Source organism: Lepidochelys kempii, chromosome 1, assembly GCF_965140265.1.
Source record: "Lepidochelys kempii isolate rLepKem1 chromosome 1, rLepKem1.hap2, whole genome shotgun sequence".
Lineage (NCBI taxonomy): Eukaryota > Metazoa > Chordata > Testudines > Cheloniidae > Lepidochelys > Lepidochelys kempii.
The window spans coordinates 300,821,318-300,841,487 of record NC_133256.1 but is presented as its reverse complement, the minus strand read 5'-3'; the positions used below and the strand labels follow the sequence as shown (position 1 = coordinate 300,841,487).

The 20,170-nt window shown below is 43.7% G+C and overlaps 1 protein-coding gene across 6 annotated transcripts in view; it reads left to right on the top strand.

The window, feature by feature from the left end:
- Window positions 1–20,170, top strand: part of DOCK4 (dedicator of cytokinesis 4) — a 434,135-nt gene that overhangs the window by 305,801 nt on the left and 108,164 nt on the right. For all 6 annotated transcript variants that reach the window (XR_012156797.1, XM_073328104.1, XM_073328103.1 and 3 more), the window contains 2 exons: window positions 9,176–9,303; window positions 14,238–14,372. Coding sequence is in view for 5 of the 6 variants with exons in the window: in XM_073328104.1 (XP_073184205.1) it covers window positions 9,176–9,303; window positions 14,238–14,372 (263 nt within the window). In the remaining variant the exon portion in view is untranslated. The remainder of the gene's footprint in view (window positions 1–9,175; window positions 9,304–14,237; window positions 14,373–20,170) is intronic.

Here is a 20,170-nt window from a genome sequence, read left to right as displayed (position 1 = left end):
GCTGTGGGGTTGGGGGTCCAGGACTCCCTGCCAGCCCTGGGGTGTCGTGAGCTCCGGGGTCTGGGGCAGCTGCCTGGGCTGCACTGCCCTGCCGCCCGGCCCCTGTGGCCCAGGATAATGTGTAATATGGACCAAACAGGTCAGTTGTCAGCAGAAATCAGGCTACGTTAGCAGGAACAGCCCCCTTGGGGAGAGACCCAGCAGGAATAAGTCAAAGAACTCTTTCAAAAGTAAAGCTACCATCTTACTCAAGGAGAGCGTATCTAATGTGCCACCCCACCTTCTCATGTAGGTGATACACTCACAAGACAAAGGGTCTGGCATCTTCCTCCAGAAAGAAGGAATTGGGCCCTTGCTCTGACCTTCCCCTTTGTTTTCTCCCTAGCTGTGCCTCAGAGTAGGAAAGCCCTTCCAGTCATAGGGAAACAACCGTTTCAAACAAAGTCTTCATGTCTCCTACTTCACAGTTTACTGTTGGATGACTCTTTGGGAGTAACTGCAGCAAGTGGTTTGCTTTAAAAAGAAGAGATATCTAAGCATTCTCCATGCACTCCAGATTAAACCTCGTTGTGCTACAAGTCCTCACACAGAACCAAGCATCCTGTCATCCCTCTCAGCAAAGGTACGAGAGAAGAGACTCCACCATTCATGGCAAATCATGGAATTGCAAGCCCAGAGGGAAACTTCATAGAGACAGGTTTCAGAGGAACAGCCGTGTTAGTCTGTATTCGCAAAAAGAAAAGGAGTACTTGTGGCACCTTAGAGACTAACCAATTTATTTGAGCATGAGCTTTCGTGAGCTACAGCTCACTTCATCAGATGTTTACCGTGGAAACTGCAGCAGACTTTATATACACACAGAAATCATGAAACAATACCTCCTCCCACCCCACTGTCCTGCTGGTAATAGCTTATCTAAAGTGATCAACAGGTGGGCCATTTCCAGCACAAATCCAGGTTTTCTCACCCTCCACCCCCCCACACAAATTCACTCTCCTGCTGGTGCTAGCCCATCCAAAGTGACAACTCTTTACATAATCAAGTCGGGCTATTTCCTGCATAGATCAAGGTTTTCTCACATCCCCCCCACCCCCATACACACACAAACTCACTCTCCTGCTGGTAATAGCTCATCTAAACTGACCATTCTCCAGGTTTAAATCTGGACACAAATCAGATGTCAAGAATTATAACATTCATAAACCAGTCGGAGAACACTTCAATCTCTCTGGTCACGCAATCACAGACATGAAGGTCGCTATCTTAAAACAAAAAAACTTCAAATCCAGACTCCAGCGAGAAACTGCTGAATTGGAATTCATTTGCAAATTGGATACTATTAATTTAGGCTTAAATAGAGACTGGGAGTGGCTAAGTCATTATGCAAGGTAGCCTGTTTCCTCTTGTTTTTTCCTACCCCCCCCCCCCCCAGATGTTCTGGTTTAACTTGGATTTAAACCTGGAGAATGGTCAGTTTAGATGAGCTATTACCAGCAGGAGAGTGAGTTTGTGTGTGTATGGGGGTGGGGGGGATGTGAGAAAACCTTGATCTATGCAGGAAATAGCCCGACTTGATTATGTAAAGAGTTGTCACTTTGGATGGGCTAGCACCAGCAGGAGAGTGAATTTGTGTGGGGGGGTGGAGGGTGAGAAAACCTGGATTTGTGCTGGAAATGGCCCACCTGTTGATCACTTTAGATAAGCTATTACCAGCAGGACAGTGGGGTGGGAGGAGGTATTGTTTCATGATTTCTGTGTGTATATAAAGTCTGCTGCAGTTTCCACGGTAAACATCTGATGAAGTGAGCTGTAGCTCACGAAAGCTCATGCTCAAATAAATTGGTTAGTCTCTAAGGTGCCACAAGTACTCCTTTTCTTTTTTCATAGAGACAGTAACTTCTCCTCTTCCCGACTGAAGCTTTCAGCGTGACTGCAATGGGTACTGCATTCAATCAGATATCCTCTTGGGAGGAGGAATCTCATACTTTGTAGACACTTGGCTCCACTATACATCAAACAGATGGGTCCTGGAGATCCTGAAGTTGGGGTACACCCTGGAGTTAGGCTCCTTGCCTCACATCTTCCTCATCACATGAGCAGTATCGAGAGACGCAAGGATCTCCACAGGGTGGTGCCTAAATAGATTCCTTTTCTTGCTTCCCTACATTCCATTTCTCTTTGGTACTCATTGTATCATTACAGTGAGAAATTAGAGGACGACAAGGTACAGAATGGAAAACATATTACCCAACTGTTTCCTTTTTGGGACTGATCTTTTTCCTCAATCCATCCCACTGTGGATAGGTTTATCTGAGATTACACTGCCCATCAAAAGAGCATTAATTGTGTACATCATTATATTTGGTTGAAAATCTATATAAATTTAGAGGTAAATCTTTCAGTTATGAAGTTTGTGATGAAATTTGAATATATCTATATCTTTGTAAGTACCTGAAGAAGAGCTCTCTGTAAGCTCAAAAGCTAACCTTTTTCATCAGCAGAAGTTGGTCCAATAAAAGATATTGCCTCACCCATCTTATCTCTCTAAGTACTTACCTGGCAGACAATCCCCTTCGCCCTTTCTCCATGTGTCCCTGCACCCCACTCAGCCCCCCCACCCCACAAGCTCCATGTGTCCCTGCACTCCCACTCTCATGCAGCGCCTGGCTCAATGCTGTCACCCCACTAGTTCCTGTGCCCACACCCCAGTCTGTCCATCCCACTAGCCCTTCTGAACCCCAGTCTATGTGACCCCCAGCAGCCCTGTGTTCCCCCATCTGTTCATATCCTGTGTCTCCTCACCTGGCCCTATGGGCAGGGCACTGTGAGGAAAGCAGCCTATGACCCCTCCCTCTCCAGGGCTGGCTGCTCAGACCTGAGCCAGCTGCCCTCTCTTCTGGCGCTACAGCAGCCCCTGGTGGGTGAAAGGTGTAACTGCAGCACCTCCTGGCAGAATGTATTTTCTGCTGAGAATTAAAAAATTGCAGAGAACCTGAATTGTACGTGTGTGTGCAGTGGCGCAGAATTCCACAAGGAATATTGCAGAGAAAAGGCACAGAGATGCCCTGAGGTTTCATCATCGATTTGGAAAGGTTGATGTCATAAAAATTTTGTTTTTCCAATTTCTGTATAATATTTTTAAAAGTGAGTATTAGCATTTTAAATAGTCAGCTAATTTGGTTTTTGGAGCAGGTTGGGGGAATTAGGACAGAGTGACCAATGGCTAAGGCCTCTAAATATTGTGCTATACCCTCATTCAATAATTTGACTATCTACAGTGGCTGACATTGTACCTGACAGTTGAGGAAAAAAGTAAAGCCTGTAGGCAAAACATACACATTGCTGTGTCTGAACTTTCACAAATAGGTTTTAGTGTGTGACTCAAGGCTGGAGATGATAGTTATCTCATCCTGTTCAGTGATCCCATCAGATCTCACAGCCTAAGGAGATTGTGACAGATCAGTTTTTCGGTTAGACGTTTTCAAGGAACATGTCCTTTAGGTGGTGCAGGAAGTGATCATAGTAACTCAGTAGATGGCATTATTCCCTCTCTCCTTGAGTCAGTCATAGTAAGTCAGCATAGTATTAGATGGCTTTGTGCTTTTGGTGGTGTCATCTTTTATTTGAGGTGTAAAACAAAGGTTCTGGCCATTTATGGCACTTTAGATTTCCAAGGCACTTTTGCAAAAGTAAACTTGTTAAGAAGCCTACTAATAAATAAGGAGGGGAGTCAAATTAAAGATGGCTCATAGACGGCTGAGGTGCTAAATTTTGCTTCCACATAACACATGAATAATTAGCAAGGATAGAAGATCCTGTAAAACAGTTAAAGAGCAAACAAAGGAGTACAGTACTTGGAAAATGGGTTTTCAAATCCACAGGTCCTTATGACACTTGTCTAGGGGTATGTCTACACTAAGAAATTAGGTTGAATTTATAGAAGTTGTTTTTTTAGAAATCATTTTTATATAGTTGATTGTGTGTGTCCCCACACAATATGCTGTAAGTGCCTTAGGTCAGCAGAGTGCTTCCACAGTACCAAGGCTAGCTTCGACTTTCGGAGCGTTGCACTGTGGGTAGCTATCCCACAGTTCCCACAGTCTCCACCGCCCATTGGAATTCTGGGTTGAGATCCCAATACCTAATGGGGCAAAAACATTCTTGCGGGTGGTTCTGGGTACATGTTGTCAGGCCCTCCCTCCATGAAAACAATGGCAGACAATTGTTTCGCACCTTTTTTCCTGAGTTACCTGTACAGACGCCATACTACGGCAAGCATGGAGCCCGCTCAGCTCACTGTCACCATACGTTTCCTGGGTGCTGGCAGACGCAGTACTGCCTTGCTACACAGCAGCAACCCATTGTCTTGTGGCAGCAGACGGTGCAATAGGCCTGATAACCATCGACGTCATGTCCGAGGTGCTCCTGGCCGCCTCGGTAAGGTCCGTCAGGAGCGCCTGAGCAGACATGGGCGCAGGGACTAAAGTAGGAGTGACTCGACCAGGTCATTCTCTTTAGTCCTGCCGGCAGTCCTATTGTACCATCTTATGACGAGCAGGCACAAGATGAGGATGGCTAGTAGTCCTACTGCACCATCTTCTGCTGAGCAGCCAGGAGATGAGGATGGCTAGCAGTCCCACTGCACTGTCTGCTGCCAGCCAAAGATGTAAAAGATGGAGTGGATCAAAACAAGAAATACACCAGATTTGTTTTGTATTCCTTTGCTCCCCCCTTCCTCCCTCCATGAAATCAACGGCTGACAATCGTTTTGGTGGGATCTGTCAGGGCACCTTGAAAAGTTTAATGGGAGGCATAGCTCAGTGGGTTGAGCATTGGCTTGCTAAACCCAGGGTTTTGAGTTCAATCCTTGAGGGGGCCATTCTGTGTGACAGTTGTTTTTCTTTCTCCTTGATGTAAAGCCACCCCCTTTGTTGATTTGAATTCCCTGTAAGCCAACCCTGTAAGCATGTCCTCAGTCGTCCCTCCCTCTGTCAGAGCAACGGTAGACAATCGTTCCACACCATTTTTCTGTGCAGATGCCATACCATGGCAAGCATGGAGCCCGATAAGATCACTTTGGCAATTAGGAGCACATTAAACACCACTCACATTATGCAGCTGTATATGCAGCACCAGAACCTGGCAAAGCGAAACCGGGTGAGTAGGCGACGTCAGCGCGGTGACGAGAGTGATGAGGACATGGACACAGACTTCTCTCAAAGCATGGGCCCTGGCAATGTGGGCATCATGATGCTAATGGGGCAAGTTCATGTGGTGGAACGCTGATTCTGGGCCCGGGAAACAAGCACAGACTGGTGGGACCGCATAGTGTTGCAGGTCTGGGACGATTCCCAGTGGCTGCGAAACTTTCGCATGCGTAAGGGCACTTTCATGGAACTTTGTGACTTGCTTTCCCCTGCCCTGAGGCACAAGAATACCAAGATGAGAGCAGCCCTCACAGTTGAGAAGCGAGTGGCAATAGCCCTGTGGAAGCTTGTAATGCCTGACAGCTACCGGTCAGTCGGGAATCAATTTGGAGTGGGCAAATCTACTGTGGGGGCTGCTGTGATGCAAGTAGCCCACGCAATCAAAGATCTGCTGATATCAAGGGTAGTGACCCTGGGAAATGTGCAGGTCATAGTGGATGGCTTTGCTGCCATGGGATTCCCTAACTGTGGTGGGGCCACAGACGGAAACCATATCCCTATCTTGGCACCGGAGCACCAAGCCGGCGAGTACATAAACCAAAAGGGGCACTTTTCAATAGTGCTGCAAGCACTGGTGGATCACAAGGGACGTTTCACCAACATCAACGTGGGATGGCCGGGAAAGGTACATGACGCTCGCATCTCCAGGAACTCTGGTCTGTTTCAAAAGCTGCAGGAAGGGACTTTATTCCCAGACCAGAAAATAACCATTGGGGATGTTGAAATGCCTATATGTATCCTTGGGGACCCAGCCGACCCCTGAATGCCATGGCTCATGAAGCCATACACAGGCACCCTGGACAGTAGTCAGGAGCTGTTCAACTACAGGCTGAGCAAGTGCAGAATGGTGGTAGAATGTACATTTGGACATTTAAAAGTGCACTGGTGCAGTTTACTGACTCACTTAGACTTCAGCGAAACCAATATTCCCACTGTTATTACTGCTTGCTGTGCGCTCCACAGTATCTGTGAGAGTAAGTGGGAGACGTTTATGGCGGGGTGGGTGGTTGAGGCAAATTGCCTGGCCACTGGTTACGCACAGCCAGACACCAGGGCAGTTAGAAGAGCACAGGAGGGTGCGGTGCTCATCAGAGAAGCTTTGAAAACCAGTTTCATGACTAGCCAGGCTACGGTGTGAAAGTTCTGTTTGTTTCTCCTTGATGAACCCCCCCACACACCCTTGGTTCACTCTACTTCCCTGTAAGCTAACCACCCTCCCCTCCTCCCTTCGATCACCGCTTGCAGAGGCAATAAAGTCATTGTTGCTTCACATTCATGCCTTCTTTATTCATTCATCACACAAATAGGGGGATAACTGCCAGGGTAGCCCGGGAGGGGTGGTGGAGGAGGGAAGGACAAGGCCACACAGCACTTTAAAAGTTTAAAACTGTAAAACTTATTGAATGCCAGCCTTCTGTTGCTTTGGCAATCCTCTGGTATGGAGTGACTGGGTGGCCGGAGGCCCCCACACCACGTTCTTGGGCATAATTCTATTCGTAACATACACTGCAATGCTTTGTTCTGCAATGATTCCCCACTACGTGCTACTGGCCTGGCATGGTAAAGCGTCCTACCAAGGAGGACGGAATAAGGCTGCCCTCCCCAGAAACCTTTTGCAAAGGCTTTGGGAGTACTTCCAGGAGAGCTTTATGGAGATGTCCCTGGAGCATTTCCGCTCCATCTGCAGACACGTTAACAGACACGCTTGCTTTTAAACCATGTGTGCTATTTAAAAAGGTACACTCACCAGAGGTCCCTTCTCTGCCTGGCGGGTCCGGCAGGCAGCCTTGGGTGGGTTTGGGGGGTACTGGCTCCAGGTCCAGGGTGAGAAACAGTTCGTGGCTGTCAGGAAAACCGGTTTCTCCGCTTGCTTGCTGTGAGCTATCTACAACCTCATCATCATCATCTTCCTCGTCCCCAAAACCTGCTTTTGTGTTGCCTCCATCTCCATTGAAGGAGTCAAATAACACGGTTGGGGTAATGGTGGCTGAACCCCCTAAAATGGCATGCAGCTCATCATAGAAGCGGCATGTTTTGGGCTCTGACCCGGAGAGGCCGTTTGCCTCTCTGGTTTTGTGGTAGGCTTGCCTCAGCTCCTTAAGTTTCTCGCGGCACTGCTTTGGGTCCCTGTTTTGGCCTCTGTCCTTCATGTCCTGGGAGATTTTGACAAATGTTTTGGCATTTCGAAAACTGGAACGGAGTCCTGATAGCACGGATTCCTCTCCCCATACAGCGATCAGATCCCGTACCTCCTGTTCGGTCCATGCTGGAGCTCTTTTGTGATTCTGGAACTCCATCATGGTCACCTCTGCTGATGAGCGCTAATCCCCTCGTCAGGGATGGAGTATAGAAATCAATTTTAAGAGCTCTTTAAGTCGAAAAAAAGGGCTTCGTCATGTGGACGGGGGCAGAATTAAATCGATTTAACGCTGCTAAATTCGACCTAAACTCCTAGTGTAGACCAGGGCTAAGGTTATATGAGTAACTAGCAAATGAACTTACTGACTCAGTGACAATGAGGGAAGACTGGAGGAAGATCAGAGCAGCGATAATTTTCAGTGTAGGAAAGAAGCTTAATCCTGGCAGAGACTACTATCCCTTAAATCAAACTTCTATACCCTTTTAAAAAGTAGATTAAAAAGTCAGAGAAAAAAATCATTGATCATTCAGAGGTTAATGGAATCATAAGCACTTTGCAGCATGCGTTTATAACAAACGTTCTGGCTAGACCAGGGGTAGGCAACCTATGGCCAAATGCGGCACGCGAGCTGATTTTCAGTGGCACTCACACTGCCCGGTCTGGAGGGCTCTGTATTTTAATTTAATTTTAAATGAAGCTTCTTAAATGTTTTAAAAACCTTATTTACTTTACAGACAACAATAGTTTAGTTATATATTATGGACTTATAGAAAGAGATCTTCTAAAACGTTAAAATGTATTACTGGCACACGAAACCTTAAATTAGAGTGAATAAATGAAGACTCAGCACACGACTTCTGAAAGGTTGCCAACCTCTGGGCTAGACAAACTTGCTTCCTTTCGTGAAATAATGAGAAACTTAATGAATTAATGGCAGCAGAGGGTTTAGTTTTTAATAATGCTTTAAAAATATCTTAATAGAAATACTAACTTGAGTAGCTTTAAAATAAAAACAGTGTCTCAAATATACGTATGTGTGTGTATATGTGTGTATACATATATATAGTATGTGTGTGTCTAGAGTAACTTTAAACAAAGGATAATAACAAGTTCCATCGATCAGAAAGGGAGGTGGTATCTAGTATGACACCACAGAAATCAGTGTTAGGACTGGTCTTATTTAATATCTTTATTAATGATCAGGAAAGGAAGTAAACAGCACATTAGTGCAATTCAAAGCTGATACTAAATTGGGAGAAGTCAAAAAAGAAAAATCATAGCAAAAGGCTGTGGGCAGAAAATGAGATTCAGCTCGGAAAAATGCAAGTTAATTCCAATAGAGACAAATAATCTGTATTCCACATACTCAGTAGGAGGGAGAAATCTGAAAAGCAGTAATAGTGAAAAAGAGCTGAGCGTGGTAGTGGACAGTAAATTAGATCTCAATTTGGAAAGTGATATAGTTGCAAAAAAGGCCAGTGATAAACCAGGGAGGTAGGAGAGAATAATTTCCATGTCATTTTGTATACCTATATTATTATGCTAATGTTTTCTGCAAGAAAGTTCCATAAATATGTAATTTAATTTTACATATTTAAAATCACACACAGTAATGTGTATGTCTAGAGGTGATTTCAGCAAAAGATAGTACATGAAATTTTTCTTTTGGTTATGATATGGTATGAAGCTGCTGAAAGCGTCTGATGTTCAGGAATATTTGTATGGATATAAGACACATTTACAGTTTATATATGATTATATTTTATTAAAAGATATATAAAATGAAAAATGAAAGGAGTCCACTCATAATCTTTCTCTCTCCTTGCAGATTCCAGATATATTCTTCTTCCAGTAGTTTTACATCACCTCCACATGCATTTACAAGAGCAGAAGGATCTTACAATGTGTGCACGTATCCTTAGCAACATATTTTGTTTCATAAAGAAAAATAGCTCAGTAAGTAAATCCAGTTATGAACAGTAGTGTTTTTTTTAACTTCATTTTTGGGTCCTCGTAATAAAATAAACTGTCGCTTGAACAAAAAGTGACATTTAGAGCATTCTCTAGGAACTGAACCTTGATGAATATGTCAGTTAGATTTTTCATCAATTTTTTGGACTGTTGCAAGAATATTTTTAATCTAGCACTCTGTGTTCTACTGAGTGTTGACACTGTTCCAGTGTTCTAACATGCAGTAATTTAGATCTGTTTTCAAAGACAAACAGAGAAAGATTGTCTGGTTTAAGATATAAATTCAGTTGTAAATAGCATCTTTTTGTCAGGCCTGTGTTTTAATGTTAGGAGCTTTAAAAGAGGCCACCTCCCTGTTTCAGCCCACCTGGACTTGAGGAAGCTTGGGGTCAGAAATGCTTCTTCACTTGCAGCCTGCCCTGCCCTTTTTCCACTGAGAACAGGAAACTAAGGGGATCTTTTAAGAGGGACGCTTATTACAGCCGAGCAGGAATTGTGGACCTAGGGCTGCTTCTCCACCTGTAGCCTGGTCTACCCCTTATTATTGACCTTGTTTTGGTGGGTTTGTTGGAAGTTGACATTCTGAAGATAGTTTTTGTGTGTGTAATGGATGAAGGGATTAAGTTGGATGACCTGTTCATGGAGAGCAGATATGAAAGGGATGTACTGACTGTGTGAAAGATGTTCTTAACGAGTTCATAGATGGAGGATAAGAGGACTGTTTAAGAGCTCGGCCATTGAGTGGAGTGAGTAAGGAGGAGATTTGTGGAAGGGTTTAACAGGATTGATCATTTGTGTTGGGTTGCTCTTCTGGGACTGCTGAGCCATCAGTTATGATGGCCTGTCCTAATAGCCAAGATCTGACCCTCAGCCCTCTGGATAGACCCCTCTAGTATAACTGTCCTGCCAGGATCATTGTGCTGTCATTGTGAAGGTTGACCCACAGTGGTTTGGAAGTGTGTTGGAATTAATAGACCACTTATTCATGTAGGATAAGTGAAGAGGATGTGCTGTGGGCTGATCTATGCACTGTTGGAGAGGGATGATCTGATGTATTTGGAGACTGTTGGTGGGAATGTTGGTTATGATGGACTTTGCAGATGGGTCTCGGTGTTCTTATTGAGGCACCTAGTTGTGATGACTGCATCCCTCTGAGGGCCACCTTAGGTTGGTCATGAAGGTTCAATGACAGTGCTGCATACTGGGGATATGGGGAAGTATCTTGATTGTGAGGGTTAGGTCCCCTCAATCCCTGTGGTAGAGAGAGACAAGGCAAAAAGAAAGTAGCATCATACACTAATCGGTGTAGTAAGTGTGAACCATGCAGGTGCATGGTTAGTCTCAGTTCCTTTGGTCTCACATTATAACAGTTGTCAGGAATGCAAGACATTGGATCTGGATCTTCATTTCAGGCTGTTAAATAATACCGTATATGACTTAATATGGGGCTGTTATTTTGACACATTTTTGTTGCGGCTTCCCTGGAAAGGTGTATAGTTCAGCATGAGGAGAAACATGATCTAGGCTGGTGGGTAGCTATATTTTTTTCATCTGACCTCAAATACAAGAGATCTTGCATCCTGAAACTATGAATGTGTCCTCCTGGCCAGAGAGTCCAAAGATGGACATAATACACAGTTGGTGGTGTAATGTCCCTCTATGTTATGTCCCTCTATGTTAATTGTTGTCCCTCTCTAATTCAGAGGCTGAGCTGATCATGTTCCTCACTTGAGTCACTGAGATTGATAGTGCCTAGACATTTCAATCACTGTGTGTTGTTATCTGTGATGAATTTTCTGGATCAGCTCACAGTTTCACAGCTGCCAAAATAAACATTGGACTATAGTCTAAACACTCTGGTGTTGGAGTCACGAGTGTAGATTGTAGAGAGATTACTCCTCAGCTACAGACTGACCACTGTTTCTTTTGGTCTGAAGTTGGAACATACTTGTCTTGACAGGGCAATGGAAATGTTTTGATGGTCTGCTTTCAGAAACTGTTGAAACCATTTCCAGGCAGCTTTGAAGGACAGGGTTATTCTTCTATTGTCCACTCTAACAATAATTTGGTAGGAGTTCATAATAATAATTTGTCCTCCCTTATTGATACAGTCCCTAAACACACTGTGTGCTGGCTCTATCTTCACAAGTCACCTGGATTTACAGGTGGAGAGAGAGAGGAAATGGCTAGGGCCCCAGACTCCTACTGTGTCCAAACAATAGCAACATAGAGGATATTTTTTTTGAGTCTTTTAAAGAACACATGCTCTGGCTGTGAGGGAGGCAAAGACAAATTTCTTCACTTCCATCATAGCATCTGCAAAGTCCCATGCAAAAGAGTTAATTCGACTGCTTGGTGAATGCTGGCTGTCTCTATTTGATTACAGAGCAAGTGTTTCTTGCTGTGAAGAAATGTCACGTTATTTTGCAAATAAAATTGCTCAGATAGAGACAGAGCAGTCTACTGCCATGGAAACAGAACAGTGTGTTGCAGGGGAAAAAAGCTTCAGTTTCAACTCATTGAGCGCAGAGAGGTGCAGGTGTGCAGCTTTGTGCTACAATTTTGTCTTTCCAGGGTGGTGAGAAAAAAGAGAGCAGTTGTGAAGTACTGGGTCCACAGTTAGCTGAGGTTGTCAGCATTTCCCTATAGAGGATGCGGCACGAGAATTCATGGGGAGATTAGTGTTCAAGAAGCCAGCTCTTTACTCTGGAAATAAACCAGTATCCAATCTCCCATTTTGGGGAAAGGTAACAGAAAACTTGGTGGTTCTTGTGAGGCAGCTGTCTTAACTTATGATCTTACCATAGCAATGGATAGAGATAGTGTCTGCAGACTCTATAAGCAGCTATCTATAAGCAGCTTTTGATACCATTGACAATGAGATTTTGTTGACTTGCTTGTGGATCCTAGTATGGATAGATGAATTGCTCTTAAATAGCTCCACTTTTTGGCCACTCGAGATATTGCCCAGGGATAGTTGTAGGCAATTGTTTCTCTGCCTCGAGGGTTCTTACTTGCAGGGAGTCTGTATTGTCGCCCCTTTTGCTCAACTTGCAGCACTGAGAGAGTGAGTGGTGAGACAGTAGACCACATTGCATTCATTATGCTGTGTCTCCATGTTTGACCAGGCCAGAGAAGTGGAACAAATAACCCAATGTTTATATTAACTTAGGGCTTGGATGCAGGCTAGCTGTCTGTGACTAATCAAACAAGATAGAGACGATATGTTATTGATTTGAGGGAAGCCATCCCACGATTTCTCAGAACTTGTATTTGTGTCCTTGCCTGAGGGAATACAACTGGCAGTTGTAGCACAGGTGCACAAAGAATAACTGGGACCATTCAAACGTTAACATTTACTATCACAATAAGCTGCTTTTTGTAAAAATCAATAAAAGAAATCAACCTCCCAAACTAACTGACATTTAAATTAATGTGATGTTAAGAACGTTGAGTAAAAATAAAATCAGGTCAAGAAGTGCAAAATTGTAGGTTTTCACAGAAATATTAACTAAATTGCAAATCCTAGGAATATGGTGCATATTTTAAGACAGGCCCTTATCCCTTAAAGGGCTTCAAACAGGTGCAAGTATGCACACCCATGAATTACCTTCAAGGACTGGGGCCATAAACATTAATATATTGTTTCGACAGGGATCACTTGATGGTGCTTTTTCCACATAGTCCTACAAGTTCTTTTTCTTAGTATGCAAGCAACATACAGTCTTTGAAGAAATGCAGGGTTTATTTTGTAATGGGGGTTCTCTTAAGGGAGTTGTTGCCTTACAGCAGAAGAGTTTTTTCCCTTCCTTGACCTCTCTAATGAGAGGTGGAATTCTTGGACCAGAGTGTTTGGGCAGAGATTACTGGAAGACAGGATTGCTTATGTGTCATATGTGATCACCTCTGTTCAAGGACTTGTGTATAAAGTGTAACTAAAACAAGTTACACTAAGAAAATACCCAGATTTTGTGTTGTTGATTTCTTCTCCAATAGGAAATTGACCTGCAAGACCCAAAATCTGCTACCATTTGGCAAATGGGTGAAAATGTAATCAATGATTATATAAAATAAAAATAAATCAATAGGTACATTAATTAAATAAAATGAATAACATCAAAATAATAAAAAATATCATTTGAAAACTAAAATGGGGAGATTGCTACATATGTGTTACGTAGCAAAATTAAAATATGTATTTCCTGGATTTTGTAATAACTGTGCAACTTTAACACTGCACTAACTTTGTTCTTCCTTGTTAATTAACATTTTTGGCCATGTTCAATGGTCTATACTTTGGCTCCTTTGCATTTTTCTGATTATGCAAATCAGCTATAAACTTGCATAACTGGCCAGGGATATGTTTGCTTTCTTCTCATCGGAGTGGCGCAAAGTAGCTGGACGTTGCTGGGGTATTTGGCCTTAAAAAGTTGCTATACCCATCTGTTGGTTTTTGGTGGTAGTTTCTTTGTTGATCACATAAAATATTCAAAACAGAATTCTCTCTGCTTTGGATTTTAAATCTCCTCTGTCCATTTCTATGGCTAAAATGTATGAGTGTTGACTAAAAATCTTGGCCAAATAGCTGTCATAAATCATGTACTACTTTCCTTTATACTGTACCTTGAAAAAGAATTATGTTTAATGATGAGTACTTAGGCTCATGTTTTTAATAACTGTCTTCTATATATCAGTAACGTAATTAATTTGAGAACAGTGGATTCAAGTAAATGGAATGACTCTGGTATCTTGGGTGGAAAATATTACCAAGGTTTATAAAGTGCAGTGGCTGTGATGAAAACTAATTCTCACCTCAACTAAACTAATCCAGGTGCTAACACTGTCCTAGGGAAAATTCTGCATGTGTCTATTCCTTTTTCAGTAATAGCAAACTGAAAAAATATTTTTCTTTATTTTAGGAAAAATCCGTCTTGGAAGAAATAGATGTGATTGTGAACAGCTTGCTAGATATACTGCTGAGAACCATATTAGAGATCACAAGCAGACCTCAGCCATCAGGGTCTGCGATGCGCCTGCAGTTTCAAGATGTGACCGTAAGGTTTTCATCATAAAACAGACCCATACCAATTTAAGACTGTCACTGGGCTCTTAACTCATCCCATCTATGTGTTGTAATGCTCATTGTTAATCAGATTACCTGCTGTTTTGAAAAGATTGCATTAGGCGGGCTAAGGGGGATGTGGGAAGTGAAGTAGATTTTACTTGCTTTTCTGACTTTCAATGGAATTATTAGTGCTGTATGGTTTTATTTATATATATGTATATGTATTTATACATTGTAGTAGTCAAAAAATTAAGGGGACGAAATTCTTCCATTTGACATTCTGTTAGGTCAGTGGCAATTTCATTATGCTGCTTTTATTGACAGTTTAACAGCTTCCTGAAAGGACTAGAACACAGCACTCATGAAGATGAAATAGTTTGGCAAAACATTAACATTTTTACCTCCCAAAAATCCAAATTTTTGATGGGGGAAAAGAATCTCAAAACACACTCACACACCCCGAAGGTATTTAAATCAAAATTAAAATAATAATAATAATAATAATAATAATAAAAATAATTAATAATAAAAATAAATAATAAAACTAGCAACACTTATCTGGGTCTGATCGTTCTAACATGCTAACTAAAGTCAAGAGATCAATGTTCTGCAGGGAACATAAGTGGTATTTAGGTCAACACTATATAATGGCTGATGTGCATTAAAAGGTTTTAGTGCAGTCACTGGGATTTTCTCTAAAAGTTAGTGTTCTTGAAATAAAACGAAACTACACTTTGCTCTGCTTTCAAGGAGGTTGTATTTGGGGAGAATAAAATCTTACACAGCAGGGGAAATGTAGTGGCCTTACAAAAGAGCACCTGAGTAAGAGGAGCAGGTCACTTACCGGTCATTCAGCAGAGTTTTCTGTGAAAAACTTAAAGTACCTGGACATTCCTTCTTTTTGATTTGCCATCTCATTAGACCAGCTCCTTACACTGTTACTTTTTATTTTTCCAGTGATATAGGGATTCTAGCCTTTCAACTTGAATTCCCTCTGAGGACAAGCATTGTAAAAAAGTATTTAATACTCGTGGAAAATATTTTTCACTTTCTCCCACAGGGAACAAAATTATTGGAAGCATTTGTAGAGTTAACCATGAGTTGACTATCTTATATTTTACAGTAGCACTGTGCTCCAATTCATTATGCATCAGAGGGATTGTACTTCTAAGATTTCACATTTCTTTAATTTTAAACTGCAAAAATGTTCTCTGAAGTTCAAACTTCTTGCATAGGGAAGTTCTGCTTTATCTAAATAAAGGTTGTAGAACTGGGTCAGAAGTGTGGCAAAACTCCATTGTAATTGGTTTCCATTAAAATATCCAATTGTTTGTGGATACTGTTTTTTTTATACAGTAACATAAAGGGCTAATTCATCACTCTATCAAAAATTAGACTCTGAAGGGCTTTGCAAGTTATAAAGTTTTCATTAGCTCTATATGCATCACTAAGGCTTGTCATCATTACTACATGCACCTCACAGAATACTTAATGTGGAGGTGACTCACAGCACAGCATAAGGCAATTATATACATTTATGTGAGAACATCATGCAGTACGGGCTTATGGCAGCACACTGAGCCGGGTTCTTGGAACTATTTGTGGAGTAAGGCACCACCCAACATGAGTACAAATGGTAGAATCTGGCCCAGCATGTTGCCATGAGTCAATCCTGTATCATTAAATGCTCTTTGTGAGGTGGGATATAGGCTTTATGGCAACACAATCGGCTAAATTCTGTCACTCTTCATCTCGTTGGGTACTGCCTCAGTCTGCAAGTAGTCTCAAAACTGTGTCTCAGTGTTGCCATAGGCCCATCCTGCATTGTGTTTCTGCATATATGTATATTCTGTCTCAATCTTACCTTATGTTCTGCTGTGAATTATTTAGTGCACTCTGTGAGATGGATGTGTGGGGCTTGAAGCTGTATGCCTGAAAGAAAACTGTATAATTTCCAGGGCCAGTGATCTCAGTGAAGTTACACCAGCACGAACTGGAGTAATGCAGTGATATCAATAAATAAGCCCTTTAGGTTGCTTTATGAGAAATGTATCTGCACACAATTAGATTGCTGAAAGAAACCAATTAGAATGAAGCTTTTCACATTTACAAAATACTTTTAAAATTTAAATTAAAGGAATGTGAAATCTTAGAATTACAGTCCCTGTGAAGCATAATGAGTTACAGCTGAGTGCTACTGCAACACAGTCAGTGCTATATGTGTTAAATGATTTTGTCCTTTATGGAAGAAAATGGAAAATAGCTTGATGAGACTACTTGTGGAAGTAAGGTGACTTAAGGTGGTAGACTCTACCCCTATGCTTTTTAGTATGAGAGGATAAGAGGTACAGACTATGCTTTCAGTCTTACTTACAAACAAAGAAATGAATGATGTTGCTTGCACTCCCTGGTTCTGTGAATGACATTGGCAGGAAACTGGGCCAAGATTTTCAAAATAGGTACCAACGTTAATTTCAGTAGGAGGTACTGAGTGCTCATCACTTTTGAAAATTAGGCCACTTTTTTAGGTGTCTATGGGTATGTCTACACTATGGAATAAGGTCGAATTTATAGAAGTCGGTTTTTTAGAAATCGGTTTTATATATTCGAGTGTGTTTGTCCCCACAGAAAATGCTCTAAGTGCATTAAGTGCATTAACTCGGCAGAGTGCTTCCACAGTACCGAGGCTAGAGTCGACTTCCGGAGCGTTGCACTGTGGATAGCTAGCCCACAGTTCCCGCAGTCTCCGCTGCCCATTGGAATTCTGGGTTGAGATCCCAATGTCTGATGGGGCTAAAACATTGTCGTGGGTGGTTCTGGGTACATATCGTCAGGCCCCCCTTCCCTCCATCCCTCCGTGAAAGCAAGGGCAGACAATCGTTTCGCACCTTTTTTCCTGAGTTACCTGTGCAGACACCATACCATGGCAAGCATGGAGCCCGCTCAGGTAACCGTCACCCTATGTCTCCTGGGTGCTGGCAGACGCGGTACGGCATTGCTACACAGTAGCAGCAACCCATTGCCTTGTGGTAGCAGACGGTGCAGTACAACTGGTAGCCGTTCTCATCGTTTCTGAGGTGCTCCTGGCCACGTCGGCTGGGAGCGCCTGGGCAGACATGGGCGCAGGGACTAAATTTGGAGTGACTTGACCAGGTCATTCTCTTTAGTCGTGCAGTCAGTCCTATTGAACCGTCTTATGGTGAGCAGGCAGGCGATACGGATTGCTAGCAGTCGTACTGTACCATCTTCTGCTCGGCAGGCAAGAGATGAGGATGGCATGCAGTCCTTCTGCACCGTCTGTTGCTAGCCAAAGATGTAAAAGATAGATGGAGTGGGTCAAAACAAGAAATAGACCAGATTTGTTTTGTACTCATTTGCCTCCTCCCCTGTCTAGGGGACTCATTCCTCTAGGTCACACTGCAGTCACTCACAGAGAAGGTGCAGCGAGGTAAATCTAGCCATGTATCAATCAGAGGCCAGGCTAACCTCCTTATTCCAATAAGAACAATAACTTAGGTGCACCATTTCTTATTGGAACCCTCCGTGAAGTCCTGCCTGAAATACTCCTTGATGTAAAGCCACCCCCTTTGTTGACTTTAGCTCCCTGAAGCCAACCCTGTAAGCCGTGTCGTCAGTTGCCCCCCTCCGTCAGAGCAACGGCAGACAATCGTTCCGCGCCTTTTTTCTGTGCGGACGCCATACCAAGGCAAGCATGGAGGCTGCTCAGCTCACTTTGGCAATTAGGAGCACATTAAATACCACACACATTATCCAGCAGTATATGCAGCACCAGAACCTGGCAAAGCAATACCGGGCGAGGAGGCGACGTCAGCGCGGTCATGTGAGTGATCAGGACATGGACACAGATTTTTCTGAAAGCATGGGCCCTGCCAATGCTTGCATCATGGTGCTAATGGGGCAGGTTCATGCTGTGGAACGCCGATTCTGGGCTCGGGAAACAAGCACAGACTGGTGGGACCGCATAGTGTTGCAGGTCTGGGATGATTCCCAGTGGCTGGGAAACTTTCGCATGCGTAAGGGCACTTTCATGGAACTTTGTGACTTGCTTTCCCCTGCCCTGAGGTACAAGAATACCAAGATGAGAGCAGCCCTCACAGTTGAGAAGCGAGTGGCAATAGCCCTGTGGAAGCTTGCAACGCCAGACAGCTACCGGTCAGTCGGGAATCAATTTGGAGTGGGCAAATCTACTGTGGGGGCTGCTATGATGAAAGTAGCCCACGCAATCAAAGATCTGCTGATATCAAGGGTAGTGACCCTGGGAAATGTGCAGGTCATAGTGGATGGCTTTGCTGCAATGGGATTCCCTTAGTGTGGTGGGGCCATAGACGGAACCCATATCCCTGTCTTGGCACCGGAGCACCAAGCCGGCGAGTACATAAACTGCAAGGGGTACTTTTCAATAGTGCTGCAAGCTCTGGTGGATCACAAGGGACGTTTCACCAACATCAACGTGGGATGGGCAGGAAAGGTACATGATGCTCGCATCTTCAGGAGCTCTGGTCTGTTTCAAAAGCTGCAGGAAGGGACTTTATTCCCAGACCAGAAAATAACTGTTGGGGATGTTGAAATGCCTATATGTATCCTTGGGGACCCAGCCTACCCCTTAATGCCATGGCTCATGAAGCCGTACACAGGCACCCTGGACAGTAGTCAGGAGCTGTTCAACTACAGGCTGAGCAAGTGCAGAATGGTGGTAGAATGTGCATTTGGACGTTTAAAGGTGCGCTGGCGCAGTTTACTGACTCGCTTAGACCTCAGTGAAACCAATATTCCCACTGTTATTACTGCTTCCTGTGTGCTCCACAATATCTTTGAGAGTAAGGGGGAGACATTTATGGCGGGGTGGGAGGTTGAGGCAAATCCCCTGGCTGCTGGTTACGTGCAGCCAGACACCAGGGCGGTTAGAAGAGCACAGGAGGGCGCGGTACGCATCAGAGAAGCTTTGAAAACCAGTTTCATGACTGGCCAGGCTACGGTGTGAAAGTTCTCTTTGTTTCTCCTTGATGAAGCCCCCCGCCCCTTGGTTCACTCTACTTCCCTGTAAGCTAACCACCCTCCCCTCCTCCCTTCAATCACCGCTTGCAGAGGCAATAAAGTCATTGTTGCTTCACATTCATGCCTTCTTTATTCATTCATCACACAAATAGGTGGATGACTACCAAGGTAGCCCAGGAGGGGTGGTGGAGGAGGGAAGGAAAATGCCACACAGCACTTTAAAAGTTTACAACTTTAAAATTTATTGAATGCCAGCCTTCTGTTTTTTGGGCAATCCTCTGTGGCAGAGTGGCTGGTTGGCTGGTGGCCCCCCCCCCACCGCGTTCTTGGGCATCTGGGTGTGGAGGGTGTGGAACTTGGGGAGGAGGGCAGTTGGTTACACAGAGGCTGTAGTGGCAGTCTGTGCTCCAGCTGCCTTTGCTGCAGCTCAACCATACACTGGAGCATACTGGTTTGGTCCTCCAGCAGCCTCAGCATTGAATCCTGCCTCCTCTCATCACGCTGCCGCCACATTTGAGCTTCAGCCCTGTCTTCAGCCCGCCACTTACTCTCTTCAGCCCGCCACTTACTCTCTTCAGCCCGCCACCTCTCCTCCCGGTCATTTTGTGCTTTCCTGCACTCTGACATTATTTGCCTCCACGCATTCGTCTGTGCTCTGTCAGTGTGGGAGGACAGCATGAGCTCGGAGAACATTTCATCGCAAGTGCATTTTTTTTTACTTTCTAAGCTTCACTAGCCTCTGGGAAGGAGAAGATCCTGTGGTCATTGAAA